At 36.1% G+C, this 21,830-nt stretch overlaps 2 protein-coding genes across 6 annotated transcripts in view; one reads left to right on the top strand and one right to left on the bottom strand.

Moving 5' to 3' along the window:
* pde4a (phosphodiesterase 4A, cAMP-specific) overlaps positions 1-17,505 on the bottom strand; it is a 124,036-nt gene extending 106,531 nt beyond the window's left edge. The window contains exon 1 of the mRNA XM_087245080.1: positions 16,298-17,505. Coding sequence (XP_087101206.1) covers positions 16,298-16,593 — 296 coding nt within the window. The 5' untranslated portion in view covers positions 16,594-17,505. The remainder of the gene's footprint in view (positions 1-16,297) is intronic.
* LOC147846018 (uncharacterized) overlaps positions 1-21,830 on the top strand; it is a 154,833-nt gene that overhangs the window by 116,746 nt on the left and 16,257 nt on the right. The window lies entirely within an intron of this gene.

Below are 21,830 nucleotides of genomic sequence, written 5' to 3'. Positions count from 1 at the left end.
GGGTAAGGGTCAGTGGAGGGAATTTGGCCAAGACACCGGGGTTACACCCCAACTCTTTACGAGAAGTGCCATGGGTTTTTTATGAGCACAAAGAGTCCGGATTTCGGTTTAATGTCTCATCCGAAAGACGTCACTCACTGACAGTATAGTGTCCTCTTCACATTATTGGGGTGTTAGGACTTACACAGACCACAGGTTAAGAGCTGAACAGGTTAAATAACGTTTGTTTTAGTATTTTTCAATCAAAGTCTGAACATCAGTTTGACAGCTTCAGCCACAATAACCACAATTTCTTAAACATGCCCCTTTTATCATTAGTTTGTTTTGAGAGAATGATGTGCAAATCAATATTTCGTTTTAGTTGGAAGTGAAACAAGTGAAGTGGCAACACGAGGCAATTTAATCATAACTCCATGTTAAAACAGCTGCCATAACATTATTTATCAATATGTGGCACTTTTTGGATTCCCGGAAGCTATAGAAATTAAAAATGTCTATATACACCACACATTCACATTCTCATAGCTGAGTCTTCTTTCTTCACAAACATTACGATGCGTGTTTTCCCATGTTTTTTAATTCTTGCCTTGTTCCCGTTTTGATCCTTTGCTGCCTAGCCTGACCTCTCGCCTGTATTTTTGACCACATTTATTGGGCTACCCTTGTGCAACTATTTTGCTCCTGTTTTTGACCACTGCCTATACGACCTTGCCTTTAATAAACTGCATGTGAATCCGAACGTCAGCGTCTGCTTCATAACATCAACATACTGAAATGTGATCATTTTTATACATTTTATAATCTCACAAAATAATAAAACATAAATAAAAAAAAATAAAAAAAATTAAATAAAACAGTTTAGAGAATGTAAGTTTTATAAATATATATATATATATATATATATATATATATATATATATATATATATATATATATATATATATATATATTGTGTTTAAAGTGTGTAGGATTGCAACTAGTGATTCAAGGTATGTAATAGTGTAAGTTTAGTTTTCCTGTGCCACAATAAATAAATATCTGATTATGCAATAAAAGCAATTTGCATTAATTCCTCAAGTTACCAATGTCTCACACACAATGATAGAGTAATGTTTCATTTATAATTACCACTGACAAAAAAAACAAGACAGAAGAATATCACCAGCAAACCTTGAAATGGCTTCTCTGCAGAGAAAACACTGCAATCAAATATTCCTGTCACTATCAGTTGATGGAGGATCTAGTGTACAAAAAAAGCTCATTTTGATGATGCTGGAAATATGTATTGATAGAAATAAGCCAATGTGAGTCATTTTAAAATTATCTGCTTTTATTCAATCCTTCCAAGCTCCAAAAAGCAATGAAATATGCTTTATTTTATTCTTATGTAATTTTTATTTCACAATTAGTTTTAGGCTATTACATCTAGGCATAGGCCGGTATAAGATTCTGACGGTATGATAACCTAGGAAAAAGGTTTTAAATTTTACAGTTTGACGGTTTTGTGCTTACTGCTCTCAAAGCTGTCTTTTTTAAATGTTTAGGTAAAAAAACAAAACATTTTCCCCTTTGAACAAAATACATTTTATTTTGAGAAACATTTATACTATTTTGAAACAGTAAACATTCATTCATTCATTTTCTTTTTGACTTAGTCCCTTTATTAATCTGGGGTCGCCACAGCGGAATGAACCGCCAACTTATCCAGCATTTGTTTTACGCAACGTATGCCCTTCCAGCTGCAACCCATCTCTGGGAAACATCCATACACATTTATTTACACACATACACTACGGACAATTTAACCTACCCAATTCACATGTACCACATGTCTTTGAACTGTAGGGGAAACCTGGAGGAAACTCATGCAAACGCAGGGAGAACATGCAAACTCCACACAGAAAACGATTATTTTTAGTTTTTTAATTTTAATGTAGCATATATTGTCCTGTCTCTTAAATTGTTTATTATTGTTGCCATCTTTGTGAAGCAACATTCATGTTGTTTTAATGCTATACAAACAGTGGTGTAAAGTAACAAATTACAAATACTCAGATAACTGTAATTCAGTCATTTTTTCAGGAATAATAATTTGCTTGGTAGTTTTAAAAGTGTGTACTTTAACTTTCCCTTAAAGCACATTTTTAGTGCTGTATTGGTACTTTTACTTCACTAGTTTTCTTCAACCTGCAGTCACTACTTTATTTCTTTCTTGTCTATGATTGGCTAAAGTACAAAAATCTGTCCTGTGATTCCTGTCCAATCAAATCACACATAGAAAGTACATCGCATCAGAATGAACTACCTCAAGACATGGACGCTTTATAAATGCAGAAAACCTTTTGAAAGCATTAAAAATGTCCAAGAACGTGTCCAAATCTTTCCATGCATTGACCAAGAATGCTGACCACGTAATGACTAAAATCACCAAACAACCTTAAACAATTACTTAATGGAATGAATGAAGAAATGAAGGAAGGAATAACGAATGGAAGGAAGGACCATACGAATGAAGGAAAGATTCAAGGAAGGACTGAACAAACTAAGAAACAAAAGAATGAATTAACAAATGAATAAATGAACAAAGAACCAAATGAAGGAAGCAACAAAAGAATAAAGGAATGAATGAATGAGTGAACGAATGAAGAGAGGAACGAAGGAACAAAAGAATGAAGGAATTTAGGAATGAGTGAACGAATGAAGAAAGGAACAAAGGAAGGAACAAAAGAAGAAAGGAATGCATGAATGAGTGAACGAATAAAGAGAGGAACAACTGAAGGAACAAATGAATGAATGAAGAGAGGAACGAATAAAGAAACAAATGAATGAATAAATGAATGAACGAATGAAGAGAGGAATGAAGGAAAGAAAAAATTAATGAAGGAACGAATGAATGAGTGAACGAAGGAGGGAACAAATGAATGAAGGAACAAATGAATGAGTGAACTAATGAAGAGAGGAATGAAGGAATGAACAAAAGAATGAAGGAATGAATGAACTAATGAAGAGAGGAATGAAGAAAAGAATAAATGAATGCAGGAACGAACAAACAAACGAACAAGGAATGGAAGGATGGATCAAATGAAGGAAGGAAAGATTCAAGGAAGCACTAAACAAACTGAGGTACAAAGAAAGGAATAAATGTATGAATGGATAAATGAACAAAGAATCAACTGAAGGGAGAAACAAAAGAATGAAGTATTGAATGAATGAGTGAACAAAAGAAGAGAGGAACGAAGGAAGGAACAAATGAAGGAGCGAACAAATGAATGAAGAACAGAACATACAAACAATGGAAGGAAGAAAGGAAGGAGCCAACAAGTGGGCGAATTAATGAACGAATGAATTTAGGAAGGTCCATAAATGCACTACAGAATGTTACGTTTACACATGCCTGCACAATCTTCATATAAACACATCCACTTTTCACGGTGTAATACTCACTACTCACTATTCTTGAGTGCTTTTAAGAGGGCTACTTTTTACTCATACATTGATTAATATTTATAACAAATACTCAACTTGCACTACATTTTTGGGCAAGTAATGGTACTTTTACTTGAGTATGATTTTTCAGTACTCTTTCCACCACTGTATTTAAAAAAAGTTGGCCTTGACCTTAATTGTTCCAAACCAGTTTGAGTTTTTTTTTTTTTCTTTTGAAAACAAAAGAAGGTCTTTTAAACCTGTAACCTCCGACTTTCATTGAAGTTGTTTTCCATACTATATATGTAAATTGTTACAAATTTCCAAAATTCTTCTACATATTTGTAGAAGAGTGAGTAAATGATATTCATTTTAGGTGAACTATCCCTACAACCTTGAACCCTTAATAATCCTTTATACAGATAAGTTTGGCATGAAGGGCATGAACTTCATCATCTTTAAGACCGTCACACGGAAAAACATGAGGCATTAGTGTATCAGCAAGCATGCAGCTGTGGTTGAGGTTGATCTAAGTTTAGCCCCAGGCTCAGTGGAACAGATGACAAGGAGGGGGTCCTTTGGACTCAAAACCGTATATTACTTAAGCTTAATAAATGCAGACTGAGGGCAAGGCACCCTGCACAGTGCTCCCATTAAAGCAATGCTTAAAAAGTAAAAGATTTTGTCTCTGCAACGAAGTCCCCTCCACCACCTCAATGATGTGACCATACATGCAAATTGCTCATTATCATTCGTGTCTTCTCAAATGCCTGCAGCAATACATGCGCAAACTCAAATGCACCGTACATACACATACACACCATCTCATCCATCCATACGTGAAATGGCTGTTAACTACCAAAAGCAACTTTTAGAAAAAAAATACCAAATAGGAAAATGCATTTAAATTCACTGGGAAAAAAATGTATTTGATTTTTTTTTTTTTTTTTAGGTAAGTGGTTGCAAAAGAATTTATATGAGCTGAATTTTAACAAACAAATAAAATTTGGTAATGTTTAACATAATTTGTTTGTTTAAATTCGGCCCATATAAATTGTTGGAAACCACTTACTTTCAAAAAATAAGTAATCCAATGATTTATTTTTTTCAGTGTAGATGTGCGTAGTCGCCAAAATTTCTTTTTACACATAAAACTAAATCAGGATCAAATCAGATTTCGCTTGAACTGATCTTTATCCAATAAACATACTCAGTGTGTGTGTGTGTGTGTGCGCGTATGTGTGTGTGTGTGTGTGTGTGTGTGTGTGTGTGTGTGTGTGAATTTACATTGTAAAGTTATTAAGCATAATCTCTTTGAGATTATACAGTACTTAGAATAATTGAGTACACTCCATTTTAAAATAAATATTTTATTTTGGTGCATTTAACAGATTTATTAAACAGATATATTTATTAAATAATATTTTATTTACAGAGCATCTTTACAAACTGAAATATAATACAATTAAATTCAATCAAAATATTGCAAAAAAAAAAAATTACAAGCTACAAAATGTCAACCAAATTTTTCATTTTTTTGCTTTTGATTTTTCCTCCATTTAAAATTTGTATTTAATATTTTTCTATAACAAATAATTTTGGCTATACTAGTTTTTTGACCGTTAACGTAAGTTATTTTGCAAGATTAGCTCCAGATTTGGCTTCAGTACTCACTAATCTAACATATATGCACAAATATATTATTGTATAGCTTCCTATTCAAAATATGAATTTAAAAGATAGATTTGAGAGGGGTGTACTTATATATGCTAAACACTGAACATGAAAATAGACTTATTGTCACAACATATACTGGAGAACCTAGTGAGACCTATCTTTGCTGGCAGATCATGTTACGAAATGTAATTAAAAGAATAAAGGGTCACAGTTGATACAGACAACACACAGTTCTGAGAAGTTCTGTCTGTGTGTGTGTGTGTGTCATTTGCATCTTCATGGAAATATATTTTTGGATGTTCTATTGACTGTTATATTAATAACACACAGTGAATAAATAATAACGTACACTTTTTTTCAGTTTATTCATGACAATTTTCATTTGTATAATGTTATTATCATTAGCAGTCATATTTATTATCTGAATATTTATATTTGTTTTAACAAAAACAAGTTTAGATTTGTCCACCTGTCAGGTTTTGGTGACGTATGCATCACCATATGGGGCATAAGAATAGGACGTGTGTTTGGATATAACTCAGTTTTTTGACTACACTTTGTTATTATTGTTTATTTATTCATTTGCTGGAAATTAGAACTGATTTTAGAAATAGTTTTGAAACAAATCTTTGTGCTTAACAAACGAAAATAATTATGTAGGCTAGTGGATGTCCTCAGTGGAGTGCGTACAACACCGTTTCCTTATCCACGAAAGTAAAGGAGTAAAGTGTAAAAGTAAAGTAAAGAGAAAGTAAAGAGGCCAGAGAGTTCTTTATCCTCGCACTGCTGATGGTCTGTTTAACTGTTTTCTCGCTAGTGAAGCGTTCAGTTTTTCCACTTACAAAGTCCACCATGTTAGACTTTGCACCTAGATCATTAAAATAGAGCCCAATTTGTTTGTTTAAAAACAGCCCATATAAATAGTTCGTAACCATTTACCCTAAAAAATTGTAAATTATATTATTATTATTAGTAGTACTATTATTATATGAGATATTTTTGGAAAGTTATGTTTGCATCATCAAAAAAGTTTATGCCGTTTGAAAACATTTTTTATACCAGAACATTAGATACATGTATTTTTATCTGCGTTGATTTGCGATAATACTAATTTGTTTATTGTTGTTGTTATACATACACTAGATGTTTTTCGTTACAGACATGCAAGCTGTAAAATAAACCAAAGTTAAAGGGATAGTTTAGAAAATTTTGTTAATAATTACTTGCCTCAATTACTCATGTTGTTCCAAACTCCTGAGACCATCTTCAGAACACAAATTAAGATATTTTCGGAGAAATCTTTGAGCTCCCTCATCCTCCATAGACTGCAATAGTCCTGACTAATTAAAAAAAAAAAAAAAAAGCATCCTCAAAACAGACCATATACCTTCAGTGGTTCAATTGGAATATCATCAAGCTATAAGGATACTTTTGTGCACACATAAAACAAAAATAATGACTTTATTCAGCAGTTTCTTTTCCTCATTGTCAGTACATTGTGCGCCTTTGCAAGTACTGAGCACTGATGCACAGTATACACCCCCCACACCCAGAAGCTCACGCAAGAGATAAAGGACAGGCACATCTAAGGAAATGCAACCACAAAACGTGTGCCCTAAACTGACACGTGTGGCCTAAACTGAGGAGAAGAAACTGTTGAATAAAGTCATTGTTTTTGATTTATGTGTGCACAAAAGTATTCTCTTAGCTTGATAATATTCTCATTCTTATTCTCATTGAACCACTGAAGCCATATGGTCTGTATTGAGGATGATTTTTTTGTATTTTTCTCGAGGCAGGAACTTTGCTGTCTATGGAGGATGAGGGAGCTCTTAGATTTCATCTAAAATAATACATATAATGAGGATGAGTCATTAATCACATTTTTGGGTGAACTAACTACGTATGCTTCTCCCACATATGACTGTGTATACAATTTGGGACTCAAAAATTGTAATAGGATCTAAACCATGAATCTTGCTGCATCCCTATTAGGCAAGGTAAGGCAAGTTTATTTATATAGCACATTTCATACACAATGGCAATTCAAAGTGCTTTACATAAACAAGAATAAAAGAAACAAGTAAAATAAAAATAAAAACAAATAATAAAAATGCGTAAAAACAAAACAAAATATAAAAACAAGTAAAATGTGATATAAAAGAATGAAGAAGAAGAGAAAAACATGATAGTGCAATCTGTCGGACGCTGCACAGTGCTCATTCAGTAAAGGCACAGCTAAACAGATGTGTTTTCAGTCTTGATTTGAATGTGCCTAATGTTGGAGCACATCTGATAATTTCTGGAAGCTGATTCCAGCAGTGAGGGGCATAGTGGTTGAAAGCTGATTCACCCTGCTTTGACTGAACTCTTGGAACTTCTAGTTTAAATGATCCTAATGATCTGAGTGATCTGTTAGGTTTGTATTCAGTGAGCATATCTGTGATGTATTTAGGTCCTAGGCCATTTAGTGATTTATAGACCAGTAATAATACTTTAAAATCTATTCTGAATGTAACTGGCAGCCAGTGTAAAGACCTGAGGACAGGTGTGATGTGCTCTGATTTTCTGGTTCTGGTTAGAATTCTGGCTGCAGCGTTCTGGATGAGCTGCAACTGTCTGACTGTCTTTTTAGGAAGACCAGTGAGGAGTCCATTACAGTAATCCACCCTGCTGCTGATAAAAGCATGAACAAGTTTCTCTAAGTCTTCACTAGAAACAAAGCATCTGATTCTTGCAATGTTTTTGAGATGATAGTATGCTGATTTAGTTACACTCAAAAAAATAGCTCATTACGTTAACTCAATTTAATTGTGTGCAGGTTTTCCATCCAATAAGTATGCGTAGCCCTAACCAAAATAAAGTTCATTTACATAACGAAAAGTAATTGAGTTAGTCCAACTCAATTTTATCAAATATAGTCAAGCAAATAAAAATTCATTAAATTACTATAACTGATTTACATTCGTTCAACTAAATATAAATTAATTGGAAATATTTATTTTTCATTTGATCCCGTTACTACACACACTCAAAAAATAGCTCATTAGGTTAACTCAATTTAATTGTGCGCAGGTTTTCCATCCAATAAGTATGCGTAACCCTAACCAAAAGATCATTTACATAACGAAAAATAATTGAGTTAGTCCAACTCAATTTTATCAAATATAGCCAAGCAAATAAAAATTTATTAAATTAATATAACTGATTTACATTCGTTCAACTAAATATAAATTAATTAATTGGAAATATTTATTTTTCATTTGATCCCGTTATTACACACACACGCCAAACAGATTGTATCTTTTTTTTTATTATTGGAAAAACTTTTAGAAACACTTTAACAGATCTTGCATCTGGTGTGAAGTAAATGTATCCCATGTTTTCCAAAGCATCAAACACATTAAGGGAGTAGAGGCATCAGCAAATGATGCAAAATGTAAACATTCCAATAAATCTGAATCCTGCTTGATCAACATTCAACTTAATTATAACATGGATTAAAGGCACAATTTATATATATATATATATATATATATATATATATATATATATATATATATATATATATACGTTGAACAATAGAGGCTGAAACTAGTGCTTGTTTTACTTGACTAATTTGAATTGTAACAGACAGTTTTTAGTATCTGTCAGACCTTAAAACCAGAAGATATAAAACCAGTCTTGTATGTTAACGATGCACAAATAAATAAATGAAATTATACCTAAAACAGAGCACATTTATTAAAATGTGAAGCAGCAAACTTTGTAACGTTTCTTAAAAGGGCATAACCTGAGAACAATAATATGAAAAATGACTGGCTACTCGAGAGGTACAGCATTTTTAATCTGTGTAGTACAAATGGTTAATTCAAACAAAAACACAATTTAAAAAAAAGGCTGTGGGGACCAAATTTGGACAATAGGAGGGTGAAAACAGACCAAGACAGTTTGATTATAACAAGGAGACCCATTGTCACCAAAACTAGAACAATTTCTGAACAAGTGATTTGCTCTGGCCAGTCATAATTCAATTATCTAAACGTCAAAAATTCAGAAAAAAAAAAAAAAAAACAAAGCATTAGGTCAAGTCCATTTTAACAAGTGTTGCATCAAGTAATTACCTGACAGGTATGAGAGTAATGGAGACACTTGTTGAAATTATACTGTACATGAATGAGCCATGATGTGCAGATGTTGGCATCCCAAAAATAATAAATAAATATATAAAAAAGTTGCATTGGGAAATCCAAACTTAAAACCTCATCAACCATTAGTTTGTTAGGGGTATCAATTATCACACCAAGTCACTCCATCACCCTGGCTTCATAGAAAACATTTATCATAAAAACATTATTTTGCATTTGTATGTCCAATTTTTTTTTTTTTTTACTTGTCCACATGCTTCCTTTTTGTAGCTTAGCCACAATGTAAAATGTCACATGGAAAACATCCATGAGTTCAGTGTTGTTAGTTTAGTAGATGAAAGATGGCAGAAGATTGAAAAGACAAATGAATCCCAAATACGAAAAGCGTAAAGAAACTTCATTTATTTGTCATCTGGTGTTCACTTTAAGAAAACAATTTGATTTTCAGCTGCTGTATCTTTGGATTGAGCTTGTGTCCATCCAGTCATTATGATTTTCTTGATGAACTCAAAGGTGTACTTGAGGTTTTCTGGAAATCTCAGATCAAGGGCAGCAAAACAAAACCCATGATGACACTGCCAACGTTGGTCAGAACTTTAATGCCTTCGATCACAATTCCCACATCCTGTGGCTCCCCGTTGACATAACTTCGGATTATGTAAATCCCCATGACTGTGCTTGAGATGCCCCTCTCCACATCATCAGTGCCAGAGGCCTGAAAAGACAGATCATATGCAATGATAAATAATCTGTGTGCATTTGTGAAATTTATAGAAGTCACAACATTTGTGAATCTGTGTGCATCTATTTACACTGACAGATATACAGTTTCATATTTGTGTGCCATGGGAGAAATAACAGAATAAAACTACAGTTACACTGTAGTTTCACTGTTAGAGACTACATGAGAAACAATCAAACTTACCAAATATGCCTTAAAGAATGAATCAGGATCTTCAGACCATTAAATTGATTGATAGATAAAATACATTGACTCAAATAGTCAGACGTTAATTCAATTGAGGTAAAGTTGGTTTTATATTTGCACATTCCTTCATTTAACGTTCCCTATATTATCTACTACGCTAATTTGAATATTGGGTCTGAAATCACAAGTAAATATGACTTGAAAACAACATTAGCACTATTTAATTGACAAAAAAAATTGTCCTTTGATAGTCATTGGCTGCTAATATGATTTCACTATTTAGAGCTTGCAAATAACACCTTTCTGAAATGATAGCAAGGAAAAAGTCTGAATGTGCGAATATTTAACCAACTTTGCCTCAATGTTGATTCAACATCACCCCGAGGACAAAAAATATTAAATCAACGTCGGAACATTATGATAAAAAACGTTAATGTTAACTCTGTCAGTCTATTTTCTCCTGCATGATGAGCGACTGGCTAGCCAGCTAACGTTAGCCGTCAACTTTACTAAAAACCGAAGCAAACCTTTATCACGCTTGTTACACACGGTCGAGAACATAACATGCATTCATAGCGAGGTACTCGCTGAAAAAGAAACGAATACTCACCAAAAAATGACTTCTTGTAATCGGGAGCGTCTCATCAACTCGTCTGCAGCCACAGGTGGAAAATGGTGGACGGAGAAACGCAATGCAGGTGGCAGTGAAAATGCACGGTCTCACGCATGCGCAAAACGGGGTCACTTTATTGAACTCATTTGATTTGGATTAATAAAGATTATAGGTGAAACGACTAATACATTTTACGTTACATTAATTAAATGTAAATTAATATTTTAAAAATCAAAATATTTAAATAATGGGAACAGTATTTATTTGTGTCACATCTAAGAAGGGCTTGAATCATTTTTTTGAGTGTATATAGACTTGCCTTGCTGTAAGCATTTAAGAAATAAATAGCAGTCAATGTCTTTCCAGTCAATCCATTACTCAAAAACCCTAATATGTTCAGTACTGCGAGTTCTTGTGATCCGTTCTAGCCTTCCTGATGAGTGTGATGAGAAAGTTGAGCAGGCAGACATGGACATTTCACTCTGCTTCTTGTGGCATCACATCAGCAGAGCCACACACACACACACACACACACACACACAAACACACACACACACACACACACTCACAGGCAGCTTTCTCTGTCTCTCGCTTTGTATTTCTCGAATTGTGCCGACCGCCCACAGTAGAAGCAGGACAGTCCGAGCCAGCGCTGCTGCACTAATTCTTGGATTGGCTGCGAGCGTGTCCTGGGGAAGGGAATACAAATCAGGCTTTACTATACAGTCAGGCCGAGCTGGACTGTTTCCCAGGAGCCTGCCGTGCTGGCCGTCTGTAGCCTAGGCAAAGGTTGACAGGACGGAAACCGGCCTTTGAGCTCTCGGCCTCCCTTGGGGCTTATGGCCCTCACAGAAGTGGATTATTACAGTAATAATCACCCAATTTGGTGAGGCGCCACTCAACAGAATGGCACATTTTGCCTCTTCCAGCAGCACTATAACATCAGTCTGTATATGTGCATTTATATACCAGCACAGCATGCAACACCCACACTTATCCTTGAGGGTAAAAACAGTGTATTGTGCGCTACACCAGATCAGGCAAACCCACAGAATCGACAAGCTGACAAATGTGTTTCTGTGTATTAAACTAATTCTTGATGATGATTTTTTTATAACAGCACTACAAAGCCAGAGTTATGGTCGTGCAAAGTCACAGAAATATAGTTCTTCTTCTCTTTCTGAGCACACTTTGTGGCTTTTTATTACATTCATTCATTTTCTTTTTGGCTTAGTCCCTTTAATAATCAGGGGTCGCCACAGCAGAATGAACCTCTAACTTATCAAGCAATTGTTTTACACTGTGGAGCACCCAGAGGAAAGCCACGCCAACACGGGGAGAACATGCAAACTCCCAGCTGATGCTTGAACCAGTGGCTTTCTTGCTTTGAGGCAACAGTGCTACCCACTGTGCCACCATTTGTATTACATCATTTAACTTAATACAATCTTCAATGTGTCATGAACTGCATTTTTTTACATTTATTTGATGTTTTCATCAATGTTAGCAAAATTGCTCTTTTACAGGGGTGTGACGAAATCTCGAGTGACGACATCTTGTGAGACTAAATTGCAATAATGTTTTTTGTTGAGGTGAAAAGTTTTCTCGTGAGTTGTGATGTTATGATGGAGCATGAGGGTGAAATTAGCATTGAAGATTGGACGAAGGACTGGGTTTAAACCTGCAAATCAAGTGCTTTGCTTGATGCGTAGTTGCGTGTCACTCGTTAACTTGAGTAGGGTATGTCTGCGGACTGATAGACGGGGGCATAACAGGAAGAGGCTCAACTTGTAGTACGTTAGAGGCGTAACTTAAAGTTATGGAGACCCACACCTACTCCACACCTAAAACCCAACCATCAAAGTTATTAACGTCTATACCTACAACACCTCTAAACCTAATCATCGCTATTAACGTCTACACCTTCCCCAATACTAAACCCAACCACCATAGTTATTAACGTCTACACCTTCCCCAACACTAAACCTAAACCTAAATACGTTAAATTCAGCGTTAAATTACAGAAATTTACACTAAAATAACAAAAGTTAAATTACAGCAATTTCTTTCTATGTAAATTTCCTGTAAATTTCTGTAATTTAACGTTTGTTATTTTATGGTAAATTTCTGTAATTTCAAGATCGTTATTTTAAGTTTTTTTTTTTTTTTTCACCAACCCAGCTGCCGGAAAAAATTACAGTTAACTACAGTTAACTACAAGTTACACTTTGTTTGCTTGGGCGGGTATGACATAACCACTTTCAAAGGTTGGCGCATCCAAAAGCAAAGTCTTCTACAACTGCCACCACACAAATTAACCTTGCGATGGAATAATATTTTAGATTTGCTAGATTAGTGGCAACGCAGTGGCGCAGTAGGTAGTGCTGCCACCTCACAGCAAGAAGGTCACTGGTTCGAGCCTCGGCTGGGTCAGTTGGAGTTTCTGAGTGGAGTTTGCATGTTCTCCCGGCATTCGCGGGGGTTTTCTCCGGGTGCTCCGGTTTCCCCCACAGTCCAAAGACATGCGGTACAGGTGAATTGGGTCAGCTAAATTGTCCGTAGTGTATGAGTGTGTGTGAATGAGTGTGTGTGGATGTTTCCCAGAGATGGGTTACGGCAGGAAGGGCATCCACTGCGTAAAAACGTGCTGGAAAAGTTGATGGTTCATTCTGCTGTGCTGACCCCAGATAAATAAAGAGACTAAACCGAAAAGAAAATGAATGATGAATGAATGAATATGCTTAAAGCCAGAATCGTCATAAACACAAATTAAACTAAGTTGTGAAATATTCTTATTTTAATCTCCTCTCGTTCTCATGAATCCCATGCTCATGTCTCATCTCCTCGAGTAAATGTCTCATCACACCTTTTTTATTCTGTTTTTGATGCTCTTTTTGAAAGTAGTCTAAATGCCCACTGATATGATTAGGTAAATTTTGCATATTAAAATAGCTGATGATGAACAACTTAGTGACATTTGGATTTAAACAATGCTGAATATACAATATGTAGCAAACAAGGCAATAGTGATACTTAGTCAAATCTTTTACTGTAACTTGTGTGATTTGTGACTATACTATTGGATAGCTAGAATTAGGCCTGCACAATATGTTGTTTCAGCATCAATAATGCAATGTGATTGTTCGCAAAAGTCAAATTGCAGGATATATGGAATTGTTGAGTTTGTATTATAATCGATCACTTGTTTGTGTTTTTGATGCCTGTGATTGTATAATGATAATCATTCAGGTATAAGAAATATTGTACCGTTTGTGACCTTACGATGATTAATTTTATTGATTTTTTGTTATTTTAATCATTCATTTACTGTACTTGAATTCTGTTAAATGATAAAACACTTTATTTCAATTGTATCTTTTTCTTGATTGTATTTATAGATTGTTATGCAGAAAAATACTCACAACACATGCAAATACTGAAATACACTGCAAATAGCACACACCACAACGAAAATGCGTCGGGGAACCCCAAAAAATGTTTAAGATTGTTTATTAGATTTTATAGAGATGCATTCCCACTGCAGAATCATCCCAATTTATCTAACGTCATAAATTCTTTCCAAATAGAGATATTAAGTTATCAAGTGAAATTGTATTCGTATCACAATATATATCGCAAAATAAAAAAATCACAATGTTAGATTTTCCCAATATCGTGTAGCCCTAGAACTGCATCATCTTTTATATCCAGTCTCTCTAAAAAGCCTGTCAAACTGTGTTGTGTTTTTCATAATATGAAGCAAAGGAGAAAACTCTGTCTTGCTGATGCGATCTGGAACAATCTTTCCGAATATTGTACGCCATGTCTACAGCAGAAGTGAGAGAAATGAAACATTATTGTCTACACTGGATGGAATGACAAACCTTTGACTGTTAACTGATGCACTGCTCTTCAAGTCCAACATGTTCCAAGTGCTTAAGCTACAACTGAGATGAAGGAGAAATGGATTTGCAAGACAGACATCCAAACAATGGTCACATCCAGCTTAGATTACAACTTCTTGTAATCCTCTTTTAAGTGGGTGTTGATCTTTTACAGAGTTTTCTTGCTCTATGATGTCATACTGATACAAAAAAATATTTTTAAAAAACGTTGTTTTGGCAAATTGGTTTCAATAAAGGCTGTTTATGTTAATGATAACTATTTATAGGACAGTTTTAAAGTACAAGGACTGTTATATGTCAAAGGATCAAGGGGATTTAAATTCTCATTTCATAACCTCATTAAAAATGTATTTTCACAGTAATGGCACAGAAATAACCTTTGCTATCACATATCTTAATTATTTAGATCAGGGGTACCCAAACTTTTTCTTATGACGGGCCAAAAACCAAACTTGATTGAGGGTGGTGGGCTGGAAGTAAATATAGGGTAATTTCCTAGTTTATTTAATAATATTAAAAATGACTAGAAAACATTGCTTTATATTAACTATTACAGCATATATATATTTTTACATTTTAATGAACTTATTACAGTAAAAACAAAATAATCTAATTTAAAACAGAATTATACTAGCTTTTGCCTTAATTTGCTCGTCGATGTCTTCTGCATAGTCTTCTATGTGTGACAATATTTACATTTTTAAAAAAGCAGAATCATTTACAACCTGTAATTGAAACATTTAATTTTAGTCTGCTTTTTTGTAGCTAAAAAGGATGTGTCAAATTTGAAATGGCAATCTGTGTTAAAGCCAATCGCCCCAACCTTCTCCATCATTCTGACACTCCTTTCAGAGCCAAATCAAAGGTTAATGGGCCAACTTTGGCTCACAGGCCCTACTTTGGGCATCTTTGATTTAGATTATCTAAAGAGCCAGTGTAATATAAAGGTTCCATGGGTGCTAAAGGTTTTAAAGAGTGTATTTTAATAATAGGTTTATAATTGTATCATAAGAGGAACCATCACAATCACTCTAAATACAAATAAAGTTGTCATAAAAATGCTATGTGTTAAATCCCCATTATATTAGCGACTTGATGCAGAAACGCTTGATTAGATCATGCAAATTTTTTGGCTTGCGCATATGGCGTCTGCACGTGCCAAGAGCACAAGCGCATATGCCGCGATCCTAAATGAGTGTAATGTTCTCAGACGCGTCTTTTTCGGACCACTACACTTTGTAAGTCACGCTAGACTTTGTGTCATCCACTGCACGGGGGCTCGGACTTTCCAAAATCCCTTTTATACATGCGCACTCCTAATCCAGCTCATTCGCATTATTACTAAGCGCTTATGCCATGAGCTGCTCGTATCTGGTTTAAGGGGACTTCAGGGGGTCACGTTCTACTCTCTGCAACTCACGCTCTCCGAAAGGTACCGGATCCGTTACGCATAACGCATCATCAAGGATGCCCACGCGTCCCGCCTCTCCACACAAAGCTCTGTTAACCCTTCCAGCATCATTATTAACAGTTTTGGTCGTCCATCACGCACAAAAATAGCTCGCTTGTTCACAGGCAGCTAGTCACTCGGCTTTCTTACCGCTTATTCCCAGCGCAGTTGCTCATGGACGCGCTGGTGGTTCCGTGGAACGACGATGGCCAGGACATGCGGGACTTCTTGAGCCCCGGCCGGTCACTCGTGTCCATGGCGTTCGAGCGCTCTATCTGTCGGTGATGATGTCGGTCGGTGTCAGAGTAACCGCGATGTTTGATTTTGATGGGGGTCCGTGGCTGTCTCCACAGATGCTGGGGAGGCTTGAGGGTCGCCTGTCCCTCCCGGGGAACCGGTAGCGAAAGAGACAGGCTCTTTTTCGAGCAGGGTGGCGGTTCCATCATAGTGCAAAAGAAACAGATGTACGCAATGTGTTAAGAGCAATAAAAACGATATGGCTATGTATTCTTGCACATTAAGAAATCAACCCGTCTACTGTCCGTAACTGACTAGTCTCCATGTCTAACGACGGAATGTATTGAAATCGGGTCCAAAGGCAATAAAGATTCAGTGCTTTTGTGAGAACTAATCACAGTGTTCAGATAACAGGTGATGGCGCAACGTCGCCCCGTGTTCTTGTCATCTCCGCAATCATGTCGATGGTAAATCCTAAAGAAAAGTTATCAGCAAGGCTCCACTTTAAAACATCACGAGGCGTCGTGGCATCCGCGCGGCCGCCGGTGAAGCTCTTCCCCTGAAGTTTGCCATGGCGCGACGGGTCACTTGTGTCCTGTGCGGATTTTATTGCTTTTAAAACCTCCTCCAGACGCGATTATTGCTTCTAAACACCGCTCATGTCTCTCCAAGCTCTGGTGTCTCCAACTGGAGCCATGCGAACTCTGTGACGAGGAGAACTGTTGTACATCTGGAACTATCGGCGACTAAAAAAACTCAAGCTCGCTGTCAGGAGATTCACCTTCCACCTCCATTAAAACCTCGCCGCGAACAGTTTCATTACGCGAATCATGTTGGGTTTTGCCTGGAGAAGAGCGCGCGTGGGATGATGGATGTGTGCGATATCCATGCACGCGGCTTTTTCGCGTCCTCGCTTTCTTCTTTCTTGAAGCATTCGTTCAGTTCCGCGAAATCATCCTTGTGAGTCAAAGTTCAGCGATCTTCCAGCTGCACTTGAGTTAGTTTTGCCGTCTTATCGCGCTCGTATCAATCAGTTGTCGACAGATGTTAAATTATGGCATTTGAGAAACACTCTACGGCTCCACTCTCACTCTCCTCCACCACCATCTCTCTCTCTCTCTCTCTCTCTCTCTCTCCCTCTCTTCATTTCTGAGTCCGCGCCTCGACGCAGTTTTTTTTTTCTTTTACTTGAGACTAGATAAACCAAAAACAGCTTCAGTCGTTGCTAGTTTTCCCTATGAATTGATTTCGCATGTAATTATATTAGGTAAACATCGAATTTATCAGTAATGTGAGTCGTGACGAATAACAATAATTATGATTATCCGTTTTTTTAATGAAATAAATAATGTGTCTTATTTGGATTAACCGAATTAAACAATACGATTGGTACAGTACGCAAACGGATAACTACAGAATTTTGATGTTATTTTGATAATGTTTTCACCCTAGTCAACATGGGTCAAAACCAGTTTATTATTCTCAAAAGATGTCTGCTTGAACCAGGAGGACTAGAAGAGTTTAATGAAATCTATCTATTAGCATTCCCATTCATCTCAATGGCAGTTTCTGGACTGGCGCAGAATCCCCAGATGTACATAATTTCAGATCAACTATCTTTCCTCATGGGCGCTCAATGGTTTCTGCTGCCAGGTTATTTTGAGCCAACCATCTGAGTCTAAATGCCATGCGACTAATTACAGATAAACGTTTAAGAGCTCTTCAAAAATCATTAGCAATAAATGAAATATTAAAGAGGCCATATGTAAGACATTTCATGTATGAATCTGTTTTTTTATTGCCAATCTGAGAACAGGCCTTTAACTTAACAAGACATTTCACAAATTAATTGTTCAGAAGAGCCTGTAACCTGACTTTTTTTTTTTTTTTTGCAATGGAAATGTAAAAGATGTGACCTTTATGAATGCTCTTCATGTTTCAAAGTGTCACACATGATTTTTTTTTGTGTGTATAATTTTATTTTAAATTGCAGAGCCTGTGTAAATATATATCAATGTAGCTAATCAAATTTCTTAGCTGCTGCTTTTTCTTGTTTATTTTTTTATTTAGAGGAGAAGAGTGTTGCCCAAATTTACAAATTCATCTAAACATCGCTCTTATTATCAGGGTTTTGCTGCAAAGGTATTTATTCTTATGTTTTACTTAACCCAGGCTCATTATTGATACGTACCGCTGCATACATTTCTGGAAAGCATAAAATTCGTCCCGGAATGTACATTTTTTTTTTTTTTTGCAGTTTTTGTTTTTGCGAATCCACCGCTGTGTACGCTTTTTCAGATCTCAGATTTCTCTCGCAAGTGCCATTTGTTCCTGTTGTTCTTGTGTAAATCCACCAGAGGCCTCTATCGGCTGACTGACCGACCAACCAAAACCTTACACCCACCCTAACTCTAAACCCAACCAACAATGAATGATTTCGAAAGCACAGATTAACGCGCTCACTGCATGCCATAAAACCCAACCGACAGTGTTTTCAAAAGTAATACAGAAAAAGTGGCATTAAACCATCTCATTTTTACCACATTTTCAGATCTTACCACATTTTCACCCTGTTATTTACTTATTTTATTTTTTGCCTTTTGTTTTGGTTTTACCTGCTTTCTGGGACTGTTCAGACTCAAACTCTGCCGTCACATTCAACTTCTCTCTGCGCCTCAAGTCTGTCGATGTATGTGGTGAGCCAGTGGGAAAACCGATAACAGGGAAAAGCCGTCTGTACAGAATCAGAAGCTGTTGGTGACATCATACCATCCTGTAGCGTACATTTTAAAGATAAAATGCAGCCAATCATAGCTTTGGCTACATAATTTGCGCTCAACAGAAATGTATACAGGGATATGTTTTGATATTGAGCTGGTATTGTCACTTTCAGCTACATGCAATGAAAGAAGCAATAAGTAATAAGCTGCCACTTTATATGTATTTCATTTTTATAATGCATTGCTACTTTCAAATGGCCTTGCTAATCTGTGAAACCATGGCTGTATCTATAATCACACCTATACCCTCATTCACTATTTCATACATTAGTCCACTAATATAGTCCAGTGGTTCCCAAATTGGGGGCTGCAGGACAATGACCAGGGGTCGCGTGATGATTTCCCAAAGTCAAATTAGTTTTAGACCCCGTTTACACTAATACTTTTTGTTTTTAAAATGGCAGTTTAGAACGAAAACGATCCACGTCCACACAGGCGTTTCATCTAACATTTCTGAACAGTTTTCAGTCAACACTACACAGCTGAAAACGCACATCACGTAATCACACACTCTGGCATGCGCTGAAAGCTGCTTCAGCGTATTCTTGTGTCTGAGCTCCAGATAGTCAGCGGGAGCTCTGAGCACACCTGCCCAGCTGAGAGCAGCCAAACGCCTCTCTGTAGTTGGTAATCGGGATCTATAATTCATCTTGTGTAAACCTATATCTAACGGGTCTGTCTTTTGAATCAGTTAGCCTACTTTTTTCTCAGGTAATTTGTTTTGGCTGAGCGCGGATAAGTTATATCTATTCATTCATGTAACAATGTACACTGAATTCCACACGTTTGCACTGATACTGATGGCTTACCTTTATTTCCTATATTGTATAAACTTATTGTACTTTATACATTTTAAATTATTATCGATTGTTAAAATGATAGCTTACTGATTGTTATATTCAGCACAAGAGACGTATTTCACCATGTATTTCCTCTGATGATCTTTATTGTGTGCATAAAGCCTGACATTAGGCACATATTGCCAAAACCACACAGTGAGCCCAATATTTCATATGTTTCAGTGGAAATGAAAGGAAGCATAGGCTTCATTTTGTTAGAAATTTGCATACAGTAAAGATGACGTTCACATGTCATATGTGTCTGTTATGTTTAAGTTATTAATATAAAAGTTTAAAAAGGCAGTGCTTTATGTCATATTTTCATTATATTGTTAAGATGATTGAAACGTAGCCAGAGTGAATGACGTTATAAAAGTAGGCTTCTGCTGTTACATTTGAAAATTTACCCAATGTGTCCTGACTACCTCCAGAGTTTGTTAGAAACTTGCGCAGTCTGAACTTACAAGAAGAAGATGCAAGACAGAATTTTGTGTACTTAATATTGAGAAAAAGCCCCAATCAGAATATCTGCACCCTCGCCTCCATTTTCATATAATTTCCCCTATTCACACCCAGTGGCATAGTGCAAAATGCCGGGGCCACTTGCACCGATTATTGACGAGGCTCCTGGTGAAGTCGGTCGTGGAAATCAAGCTCGAATACTCAGAGTAGTGTGGATGGAAAGTGTAACGGTAGTAAAACGTATGCGTTTTAAAACAAACAGAACAAAAAAATAGTAGTTAACAGTTACATAAAACAACAACATGAACATATTTGCATATTTATAACCACCTTTGACGAATGTGGGGGTCGCGAGTCACTGGCATTGTTATTTTGGGGGTCGCGGACTGAAAAGTTTGGGAAAAAAGTTATTTAGTCCAGTTTGAGCACTCGGTGCACCAGAAGGGACAGTTTAGTTTGTGCTTTGCTGGTTGATAATCCCTCAGACAGATTAGATGTTAAACTTCTTGGTCAGACCCTGTGATAATTATTTAACATTAGCAATCTGTCGATTAGTAATGTAAAACAAAGTAATGTGATTTCTGTCCTGTATACAAATGTTAAATTACCAATTTATTAATATTTGAACTTGCTGTTAGATGTGGAAATTAATTAATAAGCAGGACATTATGGGTATTCTCTAGCCTTTGAGTCTACATCGGTTGTACACTTGTTATTGCTGTGCATTGTGGGATTGATTCAACCTAGGCTCATCCTGAAAAAATTCTAAATCTAAAAACATGGTAAAAATCAGGCTGCCGCGAGGACTTTTCTTTTTCTGGATTGCTTTTGAAAGCACCGAGCTTGGGTTTAGGGAAGGAGGATAGTGGGTCAGTCAATTAGTTAGTCAGTCGACAGCAGCCTCTGGTGGATTTACATGAGAACAGCAGGTGCGAATGGCACTCACGAGAGAAATTTGAGATCTTAAAAAGCATTCACCAAAAAAAAAAACCTGCAAAAAACATTTGGGACGTATTTGGCGCATTTAGAAATGTATATAGGGGTATGTAATCAGAATGAGCCTGGGTTGGATTGATTGAGTGCACTACCGAACGTCCACTATGGTTACGAACACCAATGCAAATGGCTGCTTCCTCAAATAATGCACTACATTGAAAAAAAAAAAGATTCAAGGATGATTCCTTGAAATTTACTACATTTTTAAATTCATTTTAACAAACAAATTATTTTGAACATTATCAAATTAAATGTGTTTGTTTAACTTCAGCCCATATAAATTGTTGGCAGTATTTTTGCAGAAATGTTTTTAAAATAATAATTTAGAACAAAATTAAAACGTGCTTATCATTTACTTACCCAGTGAAC

The sequence above is a fragment of the Danio rerio genome, chromosome 3, assembly GCF_052040795.2.
Source record: "Danio rerio strain M-AB ecotype USA chromosome 3, GRCz13ab, whole genome shotgun sequence".
In the NCBI taxonomy this organism is placed as follows: Eukaryota; Metazoa; Chordata; class Actinopteri; order Cypriniformes; family Danionidae; genus Danio; species Danio rerio.
This window is presented reverse-complemented; position numbering and strand designations above follow the sequence as displayed.